Source organism: Neolamprologus brichardi, chromosome 20 (assembly GCF_056152115.1).
Source record: "Neolamprologus brichardi isolate AB-2024 chromosome 20, ASM5615211v1, whole genome shotgun sequence".
In the NCBI taxonomy this organism is placed as follows: Eukaryota; Metazoa; Chordata; class Actinopteri; order Cichliformes; family Cichlidae; genus Neolamprologus; species Neolamprologus brichardi.
The window spans coordinates 33,099,858-33,120,961 of record NC_142123.1 but is presented as its reverse complement, the minus strand read 5'-3'; the positions used below and the strand labels follow the sequence as shown (position 1 = coordinate 33,120,961).

The following is a 21,104-nucleotide window of genomic DNA, read 5'->3' as shown; positions in this document are numbered from 1 at the left end:
CTTTATCGGAAGCTTAAAACATAGAATTAAAATATTTAAACTTTCTGAAAAAATTGAATGCAGAGCTGGTCAGCTGAATGTGTCCTTTAAAAATTGCTAAGTGAAAAAGTATTTATATTCATAATTTATTGATCTGGTTGTTTTATACACATTAGTCTCTAAAGGAGATCAAAAAACAGCAGATTTCAACAAGGCTCAAGAGGTGTTTTTGTTTCATAAATTAACAGAATGGGTCAAATAATAAGAGAGAAACATGGTGATCAAATGATTTCTGATTGTCAAACATGCTCACTGCTGATGTGACAAACTGTCCTGGTCGCATTTCATGAAGAGATCTATGTGATTTGTTTTAATACCCTCAAATGTTCTGACTATTAAAACATGTCTTCATACTTAGCAGCCGTATTTAGAGTTAAATAAATGTGTGTGGTAAATAGCTGCTCGAAAAATACCACAGCCAAGCCAATGAATATTCCTGCCTTCTTTTATTTAATTAGTCTGATTCAGTCTCAGTCTGTCATGAACATGATGCTTTTGATCTTCTAATTATTCCTATTCTCTGCTTGTTCAGTCAAATTGGAGCCAAACACCAGTTCTTTGGGGCCCCTGTAGGATCCTCCTCGTTCCCCCAGTCGTCCCCCTGCTGGTGCATCAGTTCTTTAAGTTCTGCTGCTGCTGGCGTCTTTCTCCTCGCTTCTCCTGGACTTCTCTGAAGACACTGCTGGTTATCCAGGTTCTATGAGATCTTCCTGTTCTGTTTGCTGTGTAGCTCGAGGTTCTGCAGCTGTATGCTGACCTGGTCCTCTGGGTTCTGCTGGCTCTGAGGCAGTGTGGCAGGCTGGTTCTGTAAATATTCAGAATTGGTACACTGTTTACAACCTCAAACCAAAAATTACAGACGCAGCTGTCCTCTGATGGCTGCTGTGGTTCAGGTGATTAAGGTGCGGCTGATGTTACATGTTTCATTGCTAACACGCAAACTGTTGTTTATTTGGATTCAGTTCCAACCACATCATCCTGCCACCACAGACATGCACCACAGCACCAACTGTTGATGAAAACAGTCCCCACCAAGTTCTAACTATTTTGGTGCAAAGCGCTGTGCAGCAATGACTGCGTATATTAACACTAGGCAGCAACCTGTGGCTGCAGCGCCAATAATGGCCACTCGAGGCTCTAACAGTGTGCCAATCCCCACAGACTGTATGAACAGAGTCAGTGTGGAAGTGCCTTAAAGCTGCATTTCTGGTTGTTTACAAGACTATGGCTCCCTTTGCACTTACTGAATACAGCTCAGTACAACTTATCATGTAATTTGTGGTAACAATTACACTTAAAAACAGGCTAAAGTAGGGTGTGCTCACAGGCCTGTGAGCCTATAGTGTCCCTCAGTATCATGCTTAGATTCATGACACTCCCCAGGTCTAGTTTAAATAACTGTGCCTTTGCACCCTGAACAATTTCTAAATTAACTTTCCAATCTAACTTTAGCTTCTCATTTAGCTCTTCACCCTCCCATCACCTTTACCTTCACATTTGTCTCTAAAAACCCACCGTTGTGCTGCCCAAAACACAGAGGCCTTTAACGACATCACACTACAACTAGTGGGTCACACCGCCATGATTGACTCCATCTTTTATATACAGTCTATGATTTGTCGCATAGGGCAGCGGTCTCCAACCTTTTTTGTGCCACGGACCGGTTTATGCCCGACAATATTTTCACGGACCGGCCTTTAAGGTGTGGCGGATAAATACAACAAAATAAAACTAGTACCGGTACCGAACAAAAGAAGATTTATTCATAACACACGTGAAAAGACCCAGGAAAACCGAGTTAACGATAAAAACGATAACAAAATAACGCTGAAAACCGATAAAACCCCTGAAAACTATACATTTCACACCTGAGCTTCAACTCTCGCAGCCCGGTACCAAACGACTCACGGACCAGTACCGGTCCGAGGCCCGGGGGTTGGGGACCACTGGCATAGGGCACATACCCGACAACAACACCAGGACCCCCAAAAAGAGTATTTATAGTTGCTGCCACTCAATGTGCAATAAATCTACAAACACATTTAAAGAAGGAAAATCAGAAAACTCGACTTTTTGAATGATCTGTTTGTTGTTTTCAGACATTTGTATAAACCACTGGGCTCAGAGCTGAAGGCCACAGGCAGCGGTCTCGGCAGGGTGCTGCTGTGTACCTGTTTCTGCTGCAGCTGGGAGCTGTACTGGGCCAGTGTGGAGTACAAGAACTGGTACTGCTCTGAGGTCTGGATCATACCGCCCCTGCAAATGAGCAGACCACAGGTTTTAAACATGCAACTGCATGTTAAAGACGGACTGCAAAGGAAAGAGAGAGGAAAACACCCACCTGTCCAGTCGAAGCTGACAAACTGTCTCCAGGACATCAGCTTGCCCGGTTTCTCTGAGCTGCTGACAGCCGATAGTGCTGGCTATAAAACAGCCTGTCCGCCCGATACCTGCACTGTAGAGGGGAGGACGGGGGAGATGTTAGGAGAACAGCAGTGTAGATTTAGGATGAGTATTGTATTCATCCGACTCATCCATCTGTCTCATCAACACAAAGAACAAAATCTTGATCAATCAAATAATAATCAAAGTTTTTAGAGCTCCACCTTTGGATGCAGTTGTTACTTGAGAACAGGAACAATTACAAAGATTGTCTTGTGACAGTCCTACGATATTCAGCTAAAAAGCGGCTAATGTGGAGGAAATGATAGGGAAAGTTTCTAGAAAAGTTGGTAAGATCCACGACCTTTGTGCTGACTTTTCTTTGAACTCAGTCACAGCAGATTTATTTACTCTTTGCTCAGAATCTCTGGTTTCTGTGTGCTTCAGGCGTGCAGCAGCATATTGGTGCTCAAAGACGTGTGTCAGGTCACCGCAGCCCCATCGCTTTAAACTTTTATCTGTCCTCTCTGCTGTGGTCGGCTGCTCAGTCAAGGCAGCCATCCCTGCTCTCAGGCAGGAAGCAGCTTTCGACACATCGGCCGCGGCTCTGGTTTGACACATCGCAGTCTGTTCACCCGTAACCATCACGCTGCTCTCGGCGGATGTATTTCAAGAGTGGTTTATTGATGCATGTTTTAACTTCTGTTCTCCTTTATGTACACAATGTATTTTATATTTTTACTGTATTATTTTCTTTTTGGATTGTTGCAAAGCACCTTCTTGTGCAAAGACGTCTATACTTCAGCTTAAAAACATGTTCCTGAATGGTCACACAGCTGCCTCGTCATCAAGCATAAGTAAACGTAAAGTTATTTTTGTAAATCAGTTTTGTTTTGTGATTTTATTTGAAGTAAAAAAATTTGCACACAAGCTTTTATTTTGAAAATTCTTTTGCCCTTCCAGGGTGTGACTTGTTGCGTTTATTTCAGTGCAGGAGAAAAATGAAACTGTAGCTGGTTAGCACTTAGTTCTCTTTGACCAACGTTGTTTATAAAAACACGGTGCAATGATCAACTTCTTCATTTTAATGCATAAACAGCATAAACAGCTGTTCTGTTCTCTTGTGACTTTTTCATAATGAGATTTAATTGGCCAGTGGCCTCTTCTGTGGAGCCAGCTCCCAGTTTGGATTCAGGAGACAGACACGATCTCTACTTTAAAGATTAGACTTAAAACTTTCCTTTTTTAAGAAGCGTAACGTTAGGGCTGGACCAGGTGACCCTGAATCCTCCCTTAGTTACACTGCAATACACCTGCTGGGGTTTCCCATGATGCTTTGAGTGATTCTTCTTCACTCACTATGTGTTTATACACCTCTCTGCATTTAATCATAAAATATTATAAATCTCTGTCTCTCTTCCCCAGCCTGTCTTTGTCTTGTCTTCCTCCACTCATTGCTAACCAGTCACAGCAGATGGCCCCGCCCCTCCCTGAGCCTGTTTCTGCTGGAAGTTTCTTCCTGTTAAAAGGGAGTTTTTCCTCCCACTGTGCTTGCTTGGAGGGGATCATATGATTATTGGGGTTTGCACTCTATCATTAAATAGTCTTTACTTTACTATGTAAAGCACCTTGAGGGGACTGTTGTTGTGATTTGGTGCTATATACTAAATAAAAATCAAATGAATTGAGTCGTAGCCACTGGAGCCTGACAGCAGATTTTATTTATTTGGCTAACTTGAGCAAAATGAAGCGAGAGAAGTGACGCTTTAGTTGAGTAAGATATGACCCCTGTCTGTGTTTCGTCAGGTAACGTGAACTAACCAAAACCAATTTTATCCATTTTGAGAAATCACAATTTTTTTGAAGGAACACTAAAACTGACCTGCAGTGGATGATGATTGGTCCAGGGCTGGAGGCGGGCGCAGAGACTTCCTGAGAGCTAGAGGGCGGCACGAGGGACTTGCTGTACGTCTCCACCTCTTCCACCAGCCTTAGATATGGAGCTATGCATTGTGGGATATGATGGTCAGGCCAAGATGTGAACCAGTAGTGTCTGACGTGTCGACACTCTGAATGGAGCTGAAAGCACACAAACACACAGTTATCAAACAAAACCAGGTGTTTCTGTTGGTTTTATTTTGGAAACGTGCATTTATAATAAAGCACTATTTTATTTCTTCCTAAAATTTAAAAAGCTTTTAAACCTTAAGTAACTAAACGTATCAGCAAAATGTGAATGAATTGTTTTTTTTATTCGTTACAAAGATGTTTTTGTTAGACTGACAAGGAAACCCATGTGGAAAAGAAACAGTAAAAACTTTAAAAGCCTTACATAAGATGTGGCCTACTTCATATAGTGAATCATGTAACACTTATATGATTCACTCATGAAAGTGGCCACTTTCTCATTACGTTCATATATTGTTTTAGTAAGTATCCAAAACATACAAGTTTCATTTATATAATTTTTCACATTTTTCTTATATCTGTTTTCACTCTTTTCATACAAGTTTCACACAAGACAGATGCAAACTTTATAAGATTTATATAAATCTTTTCCATGTGGGAATGTTGGATTAGTTCAAACTCACTCAGTTCAAATTTCGCCCAGAGGAATGTGATGCTTTTCACTTTTGTTTGTGGAGACATTTTAGAAAAAGTACTTTTAACCCTCTAAGACCTACCATAGAACCAAGTCCGCCAGAGCTTATATTATATGTTAACATGCTGTGGAGCCATTTTTGGGAGCATTTCAAGTTGATATACATCAATACAATCATTATAGCCCAAATTTTAATAATATGTCTGCATTAAGTGCATAGTAATTACATAAATTGCAAGAAAGTGCAATAAACTACAAAAAAATGTAAAATCATTTTTGTTTTTTAACATATATTTCTAGTTAGAGAAATTTAAGAGGCTTATCCCTCAAAACTGTAAACACAAAAAAGTTGCACAAACTAGTTTCCCACCACAGGAAATTTATTTTGAGTGTCTTCAGTTTTATTTTTGAAATACACCAATTTTTATAGACTGCAGGAAAAACGAAAATAAATATTATAGTGCAAATTTGCAAAAAAGCAGCATATGCATCAAAATAAACTATTTCCAGCAGTGCAATATGAGTCCTAAGCATCCCAGAAACCACACAGAAAGTCATAAAGTCAAACATAACTTTTAAAAACACCAGTATAGGCTCATGAGGCCCTGATGGTAAAAAAGCTGATCGGATCGGGCAAAGCGTGTTTCTGGAATATTATGTTTGTGTTGCTGCAAGCGCTTTTTATGCAGTTTTTGCAAAGCTATATGTGGAAGGAAACTGTGACCGAGGACAAGCTGATGGCATAAGATGTAAGTACAACTCCTCCGGTTTCATATGCAAAAAAAAATTATTGCGCTAGCTTACATGGTTGCAGTTCGACAAGGATTTAAAAGTAGTTGCGCAAAACGGAGCGTGCCCGTTCTGACCGGTTTTAAAGGGTTAATGTTGAAGATTTTTAATAATCACCGCTCTGAATTAGTATTTGTACCTTTTGTTGAAAGCCTAACCAGCACACAGCAATGACAAAAGTAATTTCATTTTCACTGATCATGATTCTGCCTTAGTTCACTCAGCTACTTCCACTCATTGCTATGAATGTACAAATCTAATAACATCTTCTAGAAGCTTTAAGAAGCTGATAAAAGCCTAAGAAATATCTCATAAGTCTGTAATCAGAGTGGTTTCACCAGAAAAAACCCCAAACACCTCTGCAGACGTCTAATCGGTCCATCTTTGTTTAACCACAAAGCATTTAAGCAGTGCAGCTTTGTAGAGCAGGACTGCAGTAACGTCAGTCATCCATTTAGACAGTGATCTTCAGAAATGACAAACATTTAACACATGGCTTCCTCTGGCTCATGGAGGTGAAATCTGCGACTGTACCTGAATCTCCATATCTGTGACCGTGAATCCGTCTTTCTCTCGGCTGTCTTTCACTCTGATAAGGAATCTGCCGATTCGTCTCGTCTCTCCTTCCTCTTCATTTTCCTTCTCCCTCTGCCCATCCTTCTCCTCCGTGTCTTCGTCCTCCTCCTTCACCCTCTTCGTCCTGTCTCTCGGCTGTGGCCAGTACACCTCACATTTCTTCAAACAGACAAACAGCCAAGTGTTCAGATCCATAATCAGATGGATGTAGCATGAATGCACAGCTCAATGCACAGTAGAATACAAGAATAAAGTCACGTTAAATGGAGTAGAAAATATACAACATAAATATATATAATAATAATAAAAAGCAGTTTTCTTTAATGGACTCTGTACTACACACTCAACACTGTCAACACTGAATTCTGCAATCATCTGTCACAACAGCAAAACCCCAACATCATGCTTACTGATGAAAGCTGGCCTGCCAATCACCCACGCAGAATTTCTTAATACAGAGGAAGCTGCGTGAGTAAACATGCACGACTAGAACTGTGGTTTTATTTTGTGCGATATCTGTGTTGTTGTGCAACAGCGAATTCAGCTGCGACTTCTAATTTAACGTTGTCACTTTAATCATTCTGAACATTGGTGGAAAGGCGCTGCTGTGCAACTTGAATACAACGGCTCCCAGTGTACTGACAGTCCACAACAATCTTGACTGCTCATCACTCAGGCTACCTGACAGATTTGGTGCCCTGTGAGGTCATCCTGTTCCCCCAAAATAAAGTTCAGGTTGAAGTTTTGACACAACACAAAGTCTCAAGAGCGACAGCAGTGCAGAGGAGGGTGTGTCGCTGCATAATGTCACGACTTCAGTTTGTTTTTCCACAAATTTGCGGTGCAGCACAGCTATTACACAAAAGGATGAAATGGACACAGGGAAACAACACTTGTGTCTCCTCACCTCGTTGTTCTCCTTCAGCCTCGTAACCATGACGATGATACTGCTCCTCTCCTGCCACACCATGTCCCAGAAGTCTCCCACGGTGTGCACCATGGGCCCCTGGGTAGCGATGTAGGCCCTGGGAGCCCCTTTGTAGCCCTGCCACATAAAGAGCATCAAATCTCACAACAATCAGTCAGTAAACTTTCTCACAGTATAATGCTTTACTCTGAGGTCAATACCAAAATTTAGGTATAGGAAGGAAACATTTAATGATATTTTGGAGGAAACGGAGACTTTAGTTGTCAAATAAAATAAAGAGAAAGTCCACAGAGTTCTGTACTTGTGGTAGAGACATTTAGGGGACACCTTTGCAGCATCGTAGCTGCAGCAGTTGTGTCTTTGAGACAAAGCACAGTTCACCCAGCCTTCATGCCACAGTTTAAAGCATGTTTTACATCCTAATTTCTATTTTAGTGTTCTCTGTTTCCATCTCAGCTCTGATCAGGTGACTGACAAGCACATTTGCTGACTTGTGGACCGGGCGTTTCCAGACCAGCAGACCTGCTGCTGCTGCAGGTTGGAGAGGGAGCTGGTCTGGAAGTGCTTGGTATATTCTTTGTTCATTTGTTTGCAATAAACCTTTTTTGCTTTTAAAGTTTCATTATGTCCTGTATCTAGGCTTGCACAAATCAACGATGAGGTATTTTCCAGCAGAGCTGGATGCACTCTGACCGTTTTCTTCGTGTTGTTTCATTTCTCAGGTTGGTATAAATGGATGCAAATGCAGATTAAGAAATGTCACGTTGTTTTTGTCACACACATTCATCATATCCCCTAGACGTCTAAAACCACCCTGGCCTCACAGGGCAGGAAGTGAATGATTCAGATTCAATAACAACTGTCAAGTGTCCAACCAGCACGCCACCAAATATTACAGGAGTTTAACTGAATGGCGAATGAATGAATGCTACTTTTTACTTGTTGTTGCACATCAGCAGAGGCAGCAGGTGCTTTACGAAAACTGTCAAAAAGCTTGTGATTAACAACACAGGCGCACACTCCACAAACACACACAAATTGAGCTGAGGCTGCACAGTGTGAGGGATGCGTGGGCCGTAAGGGAAGACAGGGGGAGGGGGAGTCGGGGACATGTCACTTCCTCCCTCACTTCCTGTGGTTTTCCTGGTTGCAAACTCCCACGCTGACAAACCGACGGCTCATATCTGATGTTCTGTTTGTTTAGCTGTCCAACACACACACACACACACACACACACAAACGAGAAGACACCCACGCAGAGTGACAACGCTGTCACACACTCTATCAGCTTGTTTTCTTTTTAATAAAACCCTGAAGGAAACATATTTTCTTTTCTGTCACTTGACTCATTTAATCCAGGACTGAGTAACAAAATGAAACGGCTCAAATGAAAGAAAACACATTGTTACTGAACCTGAGATCTCAATGACAGTAGCTATTTTCAAACAACTTTATCTGCAGTATATTTATAAGTATAGATAATAAATATACACTCATAGAAGATGACAGCCCAGACTCTGACAGTGCAAGCCTTTAAAAGCTCCTAATCATCCCAGCACAATTTTAGAGTTAGGTTAATGTCCAGGATTCAGTTTCTCTCTGCTGCAGTACGGCAAGGATCAGTGTGATAAGGACCTCTGACACGTCTTTTTAAACCACCATGAGCCTGAATTAAAAAGCCTCTTAACTGTCACTTTCTGTCTTTTTTTCTGTTTTTAGGAACAACACTCCAAACGTTGCAGCAGAAAACATGTCGGCGGTCTTATTAGACCAGGCAACCTTCTGTATTCCAGAATACTTAATGTGGTCTTCTGCTGCTGTAGCCCACCTGCTTCAGGTTTCCACATGTTGTGCATTAACAGATGCTCTTCTGCGTACCTTGGCTGAAACGTGGTTATTTGAGTTACTGTTGCCTTCCTATCAGGTCATTCACCTTTCACCCTGAGAACTTCCACTCACTGGATGTTTTCTCTTTTTATGACTTTTTTTTACTCTGTGTGTGAAAATCCCAGTATTTCTCAGCAGTTCCTGAAATAGCTGCCATATTCAAATTCACTTAAATGACCTTTCTTCCCTGTTCTGATGCTCAGAATGAACTTCACCAGATCATCTTGACCACATGTCCAGATCCTTTGAGCTTCTTTCCTGTGATCCTGTGGCTTAGATGTTTGCTGATGAGTGTATACTATCAATTTTTATTTAAATAAAAATATATTAGTTCCAGAAAATATATCACACTTTTCATTAAACCATTAAAATTAGCAACTAAAACCACAAAAGCACAACATGCTCATTTGTGCTGAGACAAAAGAGGAGATTACAGAGACCGGATGTGGTCGCTGGGAAAGGCCCACCTGACTTAGAGTGTGAGGTGACAGAAATCTGTGGGGTTAGTTGACTTGGTAAGAAATACTGTTAGACTCTTACCCTGATGTAGTTGGCGTTGATGTAGCGATCAGGCCCAGGTTCATCGTCCGGGTTCCTCAGGATCACTCGGCTCTCAGGGTCTAAAGACAAACATACAAATAACGAGCGGTGATAAAGGGAATAAACACATCAAGAGCTTTTCTACTGAGGTGAGACGGACAGGAACTGACTGGGGAGGATGGTTTTGTATCGGTCTTTCATCATGTGTCCCGGAACATCGAGGTCAGCAGCGTTCACAAAGTTCGGAGGGATCTTCTGTTGGGGAGACGGGAATATTAATGAATGTTAAAACTGTCCTGGAAGTTGGAGAGTTTAACAGTCTCAGAAAGGCTATTCCATACCTGCTAGAAAGCACTAATTTTGGAGTAAATGTTCAGGATTTTAAGGTAATTGATGGATCTGATGTTTTCTAGATATCATAGCTTTGCTGTTGTACTGCAGGTACATACAGTCAGACAAACAGGAATGAGAGGAGGAAGGTAAAAAATTTCATAGACATTTGTTTTCAACTGTTTTGGGCAAAAGACTCCAATACAGACTTCCCAATATGAGCAATTTGAGGGGTTTTCCATTGTCCAAGACAGTACAAAGTGCAACACAAAGTGATTTTGCTTCACTGTGTCAAAACCTGAACCCCATCATCCTGAGCTGATGAGCCATCTGCGGTAGGGATGGGTACCGGTATCCGTGCCATGATGGCACCGGTTCTGACATAAACGGTAGTAACCAGACCGAAAAGCAGCGCACATTTCGGTGCTTTATTTTTCCTGAGCTGTGATACACTTTAGATTCTAGCCAATCATTTTACGTTTCCGAGGATAGTAGGCGGGTCCAGGTACGTACATTCTTTTAGAGCAGAGCTACAGATTAAAAATGCCCAAGGCGAAGCGGTCAAAGTCTGGCTGTACTTCACAGCAAAAGATGCAAACTCAGCATCTGCAACAAGTGCTTTAAGCTGATACTGTGATACTGTCAAAGGAGGTAACACCTCAAATCTGATGAAACACCTGGCGACGCATAGCATTTTTTTTAAAGCCGAAAAATGCGCCGTATTTGATGCGAGACCTCACACCGAGCACATCTACTGTGGGTGTGGTGCCTGTTATCGACCCGGAGTTAGCAACATCCCCCAAAAACCCGAAGAGGAGAGTCCTGGCCCCTAGCCCTGCCAGTGTAGCAGAAATGATGAGGATGATGATGCAGCAGCAGCCGTTCTTCTCTGCGTGAGTAGCTTAATGTTGTTCGTGTGTAATTTACGTTGAGTAGGCTAACCACGTTATTACATTAATGCATGTAAGGTGAACTAGCAAACATCATCATAGCTACATGCAGCTGTCTTCTTGTTTGATGGCAGATACTCCCTTCACCCTGGACAAAAAGGCTAAAATGACCAAAGAAAAAGTGGAAAACAGTTAAACATGAGAGGTTTTTGGACAAAGTTTGTGTTTTTTCCATTGTTTAAGCTGCTTCCAGCCAAGAGTGATACCATATATGCCCCATAGCTGCAGAAAAGGCTAACATTGTTATCTTTTTACAAAAAAACAGCTGAACATGAGAGGTTTTTGGACCAATTTTGTGTCCTTCATTCTTTAAGCACCGGTTTGAGCACCGTTTAAGCACCGGCAAAAGTACCGGTTTGGCACCGGTATCAGATAAAACCTAAACGATACCCATCCCTAATCTGCGGTGTTTATCTTTTACAGTGAAGACTAATATTCTGCCATTTGGACTGTGCTTTGTTTCTGCAGAACAGGCTGCCATCAGCAGTGACATCATCAACATGAAAGTTGGGCCACTTTGACACAGTGCTGCTTGTAAGACCTAAAAACACGTTCAATCCAGAATCAGCAGTTACTGCTGGCACGTGTTACATGCACAGCAGGAACAAGTCCTGCAGATATTTAGTTTGTTTCACCTCATATTTCCCTTTTGTCTCTGCTTAATTTTAATGTGTTGAATGTTTGCAATGTTTTGAGTGTACCTGGTACTCTACATTCAGCGTATTTGTGTCAATGGCAGCTTCCTGCAGCAGCGTGTGTGTGAGTGGTCGTGAGGAGGTGTGAAGCAGCTGAAGCCACACCTCCTTTGGGGTGGAGACAGAACAGACAGTCTCCACCCCCAAAGTGTTCACATCCAACAGGAGAGACAGATTAGAGCCCCGCCTGCAAAATAAGAAAACATTCAAGAGAAAAAGGATGACTGATAGCAATTTTAAACTCACTAAAGAAAACATATATTCAGAGTTTTAACAAACACATTTTAGTCACAAAAGTGTAAATTTAAAAAATGACATTTTTAGAGGACTCAGGGTTTTAGAAAGCAAGATTATGCACCTCTCCTGGAGCCGGACTGAAGCTTTGCGAGGAGGTGTGGTCAAGGGTGGGGGTGTCACTGGTTCCTCAGCAGGAGGGGAGGCGGAGTGCACTGCTGACATGCTCATGGTGAGTATAGGTGTATTTCAGTGGTTGGGTCCTCCTTATCTGCGCCTCACCACAGCATGCTGCAGTCCAGAGAGAGAAGGAGCTTTAACATCACCACATCATTTCGTTTTTCAGTAACCAGGAAGCAGGATAGGCTGGCAGAGTGATCGTGCGAATCAGAGCTGCTGATGACCAATCAGCAGCCACCATGCTCAAGCGTCACTGCACCCACCAAAGTCTGCTGAACTCTGGGAAAAGAAGCACACACTGTTTCTGAAGTTAATTTGCAGTCTGAACTGTAGATAAATGATTTTGGAGGTTTTTTCTTGTTTTTTCTGTAAATGTGTAAAACTGCTTCACAAAAAATTAAGACGTCACAAAGGTGATGTTCAAGTGTAAAATCAGCCAGTGAGATCTACACAAAAATGTAAAACAGGCTTAAGTGACTTGCCAATACAAGTAAGAAAGATTGAGAAAGATTGCTGACTGGGAATTACGTTTAAAGCAACGCCAACATGTTTTAACCTCTGTTTTCGACCGTGGCGTGAAAAAACGGCGTGTTTTGATATGAGACACAGAATATAAACCATGAAGAAGACAGAGGCTCTCTTTACCAGCCTCAGGGAAATAAACCTTGCTGGAATTTCAGCTGTTTTTTGGTAAATGGTCTGTATTTGTATAGCGCTTTACATCCAGTCATTCACACACTGGTGATGGCAGCTACATTGTAGCCACAGCGGCCCTGGGGCGCACTGACAGAGGCGAGGCTGCCGGACACTGGTGCCACCGGGCCCTCTGACCACCACCAGCAGGCAACGGGTGAAGTGTCCCAGCCGGGGCTCGAGCCGGCAACCTTCCAATTACAAGGCGAACTCCCAACTCTTGAACCACGATCGCCCCACTTTTATGCAAACTGTGAACCCATTTTTACATAAATTTGCTTAAAATGACTTTCTGTGAGTTCACATCCACTCTTAGTGCATTATTACTGTTAGACTGATGCATCCCGATAACTAATTGAATTTCTGAATAGATGATCATGCTTCTGGTGCTGCTTCTGTTGTTTGCCTGTTAGTGTTCTGCTCCTGTGCATTTTGGATCAGCAGTAGTTATTCTTGGCTCTAGTCTGGCAAAGATTCAGGTCAATTTTGCCTTTAGCCCAACCTGGTTGAGTGACAACATCAGTCTAGGCACGAAGGACGAAATACGAAGACATTAGCAGCTTTTATCATGTAATTATGGTCACAGTAACTGAATGCATCATAAGAGAAAAATACTGAATATGACTCATGGGCCTGTAGTACAACAGATATTTCCCACTGCTTTTCCCACTGTATGAAAAATCAAGCAATAATATCTGAGACCCTGTATTGTCATTGTTATTACAGCAGAATGCAGGGAGCAGAAGATGAATGACAGTTACAGCCCTGTGCTGAAACATGTGGCTCTGCAACTGCATGACTTAACTGTATAAAATGAGAGAAGCTACAGTGCAAAAAACTGAATAAAGCAGCATTTTGGAGATTTTTTGTCACACTTCCTGCATTTTTTAGTCTAATCCTTTTTGTTGTGGCCAGTTTTGCAAAAACAGAAAGTGTGTTTGCACTCACCATTCTGTTCCTCTGTTGCTTCTCAGCTTCACTTTAACTTAAATTTCTGTTCTGTTTTGTCATTCAGGAGTCATTCAAACAAAATAAGAAGCTCACACTCCACGTGTCGCTGCTGACAGCCCTCGTGACAGTTCGTTGTTGTCATCTGACATGCTGAACAAATTATTAATGCGATGATGAGGCAGCGCTCTCGTCAGACGCAGCACAGATCTGCCAACAGTACCCGACAGACGAGACCCGACGAGCGCTGGTAGCAAACTCAACCTGCCTGAACCCTGATGACGTGAAAACAAGTGTGTCTGTGTTTGTGTGTGTGTTGTCACTGTTCAGTGTGTTTCCACATCAGTTCGGACCTGAAACGTTTCAGCGTGTCTCCATCGGAAGAGAGTTTCCTCATAGCAGGAAGTCAGCACGCCCACACTTACTCAACACACTCATACAAACACACGCCTCAGTCAATAGACTCAAACATAAAGGCCAGACTTACATATATTACTATTTAGATTTTTTTAGACTGAATTGAACTTCACAAAATGTGTTTCTTCAGAAAGCTGCAGAGAGTTTGAGCTTGATGCTGTTGTTGCAACTCAATCATGAGTCAAAACTCTACCACGAGCTTAGCAAAGTTTGGATGATTCACAGAGACGCAATAGACACATTAATGGGAAACACAGCAGGCTGGAGTAAACCAGAATTACAAATCAACACGTACATTATCTGTTCATTCACAGAACTGGTTTAAGTTCTCAGAAGTGCTGTTTAACAGAGAATCGAGATAGGAGGTAGATGGAAATGGACAATCGAGTTTCACCAGATTTTCATGGATGTCAAACATTCTCGTCTTGCTGTGATGAATTTTTGTTTTCTTTTTGTGCACGGCTCATTTGGGCTTTTACCTGGAAAACAGTAAATGTTATAAGAACCACAGAGTGCAAACTGACAATAAAAAAATGCTGCAGAGGCACCTTATCTCTTTGGTTATGGTTTAAGTAATTCTGGATAATCAGTAATAAATAACAGATATAAAAAATGGGTTTAATGTTAGGGAGGTCCTGAGGTGAGGATTTATTTGTTCCTCTGTGCTTTAATCTGGACCTCGGGACAGCTGGGGCATTTGTTCAGCCGACCTCGGGGATCTTGACATAATGTGTAAACTTAAAAGATCACAGAGGCAAGACGGTGCAAACCCATGCAAACTCTGGCAGTTGGTGGAGGAACTCCAATATGGGGGACGTGAAGTCTCGCTTGCATCTGAAAATTAATAACTGTCCCGCAGCGTTTTGGACCAGCTGCAGTCGGCTAAGCAGTGACTGACTGACACTTGAATAAAGACTCTTACAGTCGAGGTGAAATGAATGCACAGGTAACGCTCTCAAAGTCTCTGAAACAGCAGGAAGATTTTATTTTTGTGAGTAGCTGGAGATGAAGGAAGCTAGCTTTGATGACAGCATTCACGTGTTTGTTCCTCGCAAAGTGCTTTTTATAAATGTTTAAAGAACCGAGGTCACAGAGGTCAGGAAACGTCTGAAACGTGTGACGAATATGCAAAAAATCAGGAACAGCGAGGCGACTTCACAGCACTGCATATTTTCAGGTTCCTGACAAAATGAACTTATTATGCTGAATCATGCAAACATCGGGATTCTTCTGTCACTAGAAAACTTCAATGTGGCAGCTGGAGGGGATTTTACTACGTCCATACTTCTGGGTACATTTTGAATGCAGCATAACATGTGAGTTGATTTATATTTCAAAATCTGCAGTTTTAAAATAAAGCACTTTGTTTATATTTGAAGTACATTGGAGTACAAGTGCAACGCGCCATAACGTAAAGATGCTGATGTATTACATTCCTCTGCTGGTCCTATCCATTCTGTCATCCAATCATGTCGAGGATTGTAAGGTTAACTGTATGTTAGTCCTACAATCCACACACACACACACACACATGAACACCACACCCCCCCTCCTGGACACACCCCTGGCCATAGCAAACGCTAAACCTTCAGGAGGTTGCTTGTTGTGCACAACATTTTCCTGGAAACACTGCATCCTCTCGAGCTTCTAATTACACTCATGTAACAAATTTAAAACAATCTGTTGCTGTGGGTTATATTTATAGTAAAAGTCCTCATCTTTTTAGGTCCCATGAGATAAAACATGGGACAGTTATCGAAGGTTTTCAGAGATAAGAAGAGAAGAATGTCTTAAATTGATCAAGCTTACCAGATGTTTCTTAGCCATGCTGTTCTGTGTGATTCAGGTCTGTAAGATGTAAATCCGCCTCTGATACTGAAGCTCCGGCTCACTTTACTCGCACAACTAATAAACTAATCAGCAGCTCAGCAAATCGCTAACTAGCACTGGAATAAATGGGCGCTCCCCATTTGTTCTCTCTCTTTCCCACCTTCCTCAAATGAAACTAATTACTTACTGACACACCGGGGGCAAGAAGAAACAAGCGAACGCAGAGGGAAAGTGATAGTAAACGAGGGAGAAAAAACAGAACATTAGGTGAAAGAGAGAGAAGAAGCAGCAGGAATAGACTTGTCCTGTTTTTCTGGCTGTTATTACCTTGGTTTAAGGTGTGCAGGTAGAGAGGGAGAGGCAGAGAGACCTGAGGGAAGAGAGAGAGAGAGAGAGAGAGAAAGAGTGAGAGGGAAAATTAGTCAGAAAGAAAAAGAAGAAAAAAGAGATGGAGAGATAATGAAAGAGAGGAAGAGTGAAATGCTCCGGGCGTTGATTATTAACACACCAGCAACAGCTGCTCATGAATCATTCATGTCAAATCACACAGCACATCGCTAACAGCAGCAGTACAGGAACATGCACTAATGTAACACGCATTCATATAAAACAGCAACATAACAAACAGCAATATTAGCCTGCACCCCCTGACACTGATGGCTATTTACCACAGAGGAAACTTAAAAGTCAACCCTTTTTATGAGAAAACACTGACTCAACCTCACACCTCCACACTGTTTTTCACTCGTCGCTCGACAACGGAAAATTCTGTCCTTTGGACCTTTGAACCCCAAATGTGTGACGTTGTTTAAAGGACTTTCTGCTCCTTTAGAACATTTTTATTTTGTTTTATGGTGAAACTCCACTCGAGCCACCTGCTTTATCTCCCATCTCCCTAAAAGCTCACGTCTGACTGGGCTCTTTCTGGAAGCCTACTGAAGAGCAGCACACTGTGAGCTGCTGTCATTTGTTTTAATCTCAATATGACTTTAAATTGGAGAAATAAAGAATGTAATACTAGGCATTTTACTCTACATGTTGAAGTGGAGAGCATGTGGGACTGGATCAGTGCAGAGGGGAATCAGCAGCGACTGTTTGCTTTGTTACAAAAGCAATTTATGCATCTATGCTGCACCACACTTACTGTAGTCAGCACAAAAATGCTGGTTTTCTTTCTGAAATATATATCTCTAATATTCAAGATATTCTTCCTACATCCAAGTAGAAGGGTTAGATCAGGCTTTCTAGAAAATATTGTGAAATTAACAGAGCAAAACAAACCCTAGCGTTAATCTTACAGACGCGTCTAAAACCTGCATTCATGGTTAAATAGTCACTGGAGCCTAAAGACAAGTGGAAGCTAAATTTACTTGAACTTTTACACGCTTGCTAACAAAGACTGAGAAGTTTGCCCGTGTTACTTTACATATTCTATATTAGGATATTAAAAACAGTAACAAATCATTTATGGAGCATAAACTCCACATTTGAGTCACCTGGAAACATGTAAAACTCATCTGTAGACTTTTCAGTAGGTTGCAGATCAAAGAGTTCATTTTAGCTTCCAGCAACTTTTCTCCTTTTGGCTAAAAAACAAATGGCTGCTTTTATTTTTGTCAGAAACGATGGATGCATTTTTCCATTTAACTAATAGGGGCTGATGCTCATCCTAATAACCCCCTAAAATAACACGACGATGGAGCTGCATCTAGGACTTTAATATTGTGCAGCAATAAGAGGGAAGGGACTTGAATTTCACTTTCACTAAGTGGAATTTAAGTGAAGTTAAAGGGGTGAATGCTCGGGGACTTCATGACCAAATCCTCACAGCCAGTCACCACTGCGCTAATGAAAATATGCAAGACTGTCGTCTCAATTTCAATCATGTTTTGTTAAGAGAAGTTAAACACTATGTATTTTCATACTGTCTTATACCATCCATCCATCTTTCTATGCCATGTTATATTATATTCATATTATACTTACTCAGGAGCAATAACAGAGCAGTCTACACAGGCCCTGAGGATTAATAACTGGGCTTTAAGTTGCTCTTAGATGTCTCAAAACTTCATGTTACCAAGAAGCAAAAGGTAAATATTTGCAGCATTTCTTCTGGGTGTTAATGTGCAAACAGTCTATAACTAAATACTGTAACAAAAATATACATTTTGCTGCTTCTTCCTTTGAGTTATATAAAAAGGTTTGAATGACGTGTTTTGTACTTTAGCAGCACAGCGATGCAGCGATTAGCTCCACGAGGCCCTGTTGCCTCACAGCGACAACGTTCTGGCTTTAAATCTATCTTTGCGGCTGCTGTAGGTGGAGATGTGAGATAAATGAAGCTGATTGGTCAGCAAGTCTGTAAAAGTGATAAACTGATGAACATCCATTTGAAATTTCTCTAGTTTTGCATGTTTTTTTAAAGTCAAGTTACATTAACGTACAAATTTCCACCAGCAGTTTCCAGCTGTGCTCTTATCACAACGACAAATACTGCGTGTGAAAAGTCTCACAGCAGAAGTTTCTTTACCTCCGATGGTACAAGATGTTTTTTTGTTTTTTGAAAGCATGCTGTACAACAAACGGAGTCATATGTTACTGGAGAAAATACTGGGCTGAAGTCTGCAGTTCAATAGCAACAAGTAATGTGCAATAAACACAAAGATGAGTGACGATATTAAACAAAACTGTTAATGAGTTTTACTAATGATTCTGTTTCTGGAGCGCTTCCAGAGCAAATGAACGCAACTCATCCAAAAGACTTCCAGGTTTGAGTTGATATTTAGTAACTGAGTGTAAGAATAAAGGCTGCACAAAAAAGGACAAACACTTTTCTGTGTTTGTAATGTGTGTCTTAATTATCGTGGCTAGTATTGGTAACCATTAGCAACAGTTTCTTAACCATTACTGAAGTGGTTGCTACTTTTTGTCATGCTGGCTGTCAGGTGAGGAGAGATCAAACTAAAGAGAGGGTCGGATTTTCCCTTCGCTACTTATCTGTATTTATTACAGGTGACATAATAAGCCGAGTGGCCAAGAATCACATCACACGAGCAAATACTGAACCCACGGTGCACGTACCCCCCCAAACTGAAACACCCCCCAATATTAAAACACTTTACTCACTGAAAGATTATTTACAGCTATTTAGAACCCAGATTGATCCATAAAGGTTTCTCGTACATTGATAACATCACTTAATACAGTAATGTTATTGTATTCAGTATATATAATGTTAAAAACAGTCTGTGGGGAATAACCAGCAGTGGTGCAGTTATAGTTAGTACAGGTAGTTGACTGTACTTTACTGCAGTAGCTTTTGTAAAGACATTTTGTGATCAACTTCACATTTTACCAATGAAAAACAATATTTGCAACGAGATCACAGTTATGATTTTTAAGATGTTATCTGAAACAGTTAACATCAGCAGAAATATGTATTCACTCGGTCGTGGCCGGGTTCAGTATTTCTGTAAAACAACTTGTTTTTAAAAATGTTGAAATTACTTTAAAGTGGGAGGAGAAGACGCTCCACATCTAAAGCATATTTGTGAAAGTTTTGTTGGTCACAGTTTTCACAAACAGCTGTTCCAGAAATCGAGGCACAAATTTGTTCGGGTAAAATTAACTTACATAAATAATAACAATAATTCATGCACTACCTTTTTTTTTACAGTATATTTTGTCAGGTCTTTTAAACATTTAATTTTATTATCCTGATTTTTCCACAATGCGTGTAAGACATGTTTATAAGAATAAACATTTTATTTAAGAATCTTATTTATATCATTTTTTTAATCAACACCTAAAAGTAATATTTAGTCTGAACATATTATTTTCAGTAGATGTATGTATAAAATATTATATTAGTACTTTACATGCACTAAAACAGATTTACCTCCGTTTTTAGCATCCAGCAGTAAAGATTGCATAAACTTTGTATGATAAAAGTTTGTCATTCATATTGTTTTCCTGTTATAAGTATGTCCATCACAAATATCTCACACTGCATCCACACTCAGGTTGCCAAGTTTTCACCCCCCTCCTCCTCCTCACCTCTCAGAGATTCCCGGTATCCTTCGATCCTTCCTTCCCGCCTTTCTGGTCTTCCTCCTCCTCTCCTCTTCTTTCTTCTTCTCTGTTCTCTTCTTCCGTCTCTCTCATCTGTTGCTGCTGCTTTCTGTTGTTCTCTCTTTACTTCTACCTTCGCCGCCACTTCCTTTTCTGCATCCACCCACTCACTCATTACCACACACACACACACACATTTTTTGCGTACATATACGCTTTCTATTCCCCTCGTCCAAGGTTATGGGTCCCCCTTAGACTGCACGCCACAGGCTTTAACTCTGTGTGTTTATTTGGTGTGTGTGTTTGAGGCTATCAGCAGTGTTTCACAGTGGGGCTGTACAAACTGATTTTCCACATCTTTTTTCTCTCCAGCTGTCAGATGAGCAGCACCAGGATTAAAACCTATTGGGACACAGCCGGGAAGGCTAACCCCGCTAACTTTATTAGCACTCACCACAGAAATAAAACGAACAGAAACAGACTCTGCTGTTCACGACTCTCATATCAGGAGACGGTGATGTGGCGGTGTGGCTGTAGGTTATTTTTCAGAGCTGAGGTGCCATTTATGTGCAGCTAAAAAGCTAATTTGAAAAGCTGATGGCCGTGTTTGCTGTTAGCTGCTGCGGTCTGCTGTTTACTGTCAATTAAAAAAAGACAAAAACAAAAAGCTTCACAATCAAACGGTTTTTTGTGGTCATCGTGTGAAGCAAATACAAAATGGAAAGTGAAACAAAGTCACAACAGGAAGGCCTATACAACAACATGAAATTATAATAGTGATAATCAGACTTGATGAAATGTGTTGCTGTAGTTTCTCAAACAAATGCTGCATTTAAACTAAATATCTAATCATATTTTAGCTGGTTGTGGCACTTTGCCTGCTAGCATTAATATGCTAGCTATGCAACAACTACGATATCATTCACTGGTTTTGGTTCTGCATTTTTAAGCCTTGGTGTTGGTGTTTAGTCTGGAATCATCTTTGGGAACCAGAAGTAACCATATTTGGACAA

At 41.1% G+C, this 21,104-nt stretch overlaps 1 protein-coding gene across 3 annotated transcripts; it reads right to left on the bottom strand.

Annotated features, from left to right (window-relative positions):
* Positions 1 to 676: 676 nt before the first annotated feature.
* Positions 677 to 20,164, bottom strand: LOC102791373 (tyrosine-protein phosphatase non-receptor type 7-like). Of its 3 annotated transcripts, none has more exons than XM_087833659.1 (11): positions 20,077 to 20,164; positions 12,077 to 12,243; positions 11,725 to 11,905; positions 9,914 to 9,998; positions 9,744 to 9,823; positions 7,296 to 7,433; positions 6,347 to 6,547; positions 4,304 to 4,500; positions 2,381 to 2,494; positions 2,211 to 2,295; positions 677 to 844 (listed from the first exon to the last, which is right to left on the bottom strand). In XM_087833659.1, exons 2-11 carry the CDS (start codon positions 12,181 to 12,183, stop codon positions 737 to 739), a joined length of 1,296 nt encoding a protein of 431 aa, XP_087689785.1. In that variant the 5' UTR covers positions 12,184 to 12,243; positions 20,077 to 20,164; the 3' UTR covers positions 677 to 736. The 3 variants fall into 3 exon arrangements, with proteins under 3 accessions (XP_087689785.1, XP_035770459.2, XP_006806342.2); XM_035914566.2 differs by lacking the exon at positions 20,077 to 20,164 and adding an exon at positions 16,000 to 16,289; XM_006806279.3 differs by lacking the exon at positions 20,077 to 20,164 and adding an exon at positions 13,774 to 13,911.
* Between the last annotated feature and the right edge of the window lie 940 nt (positions 20,165 to 21,104).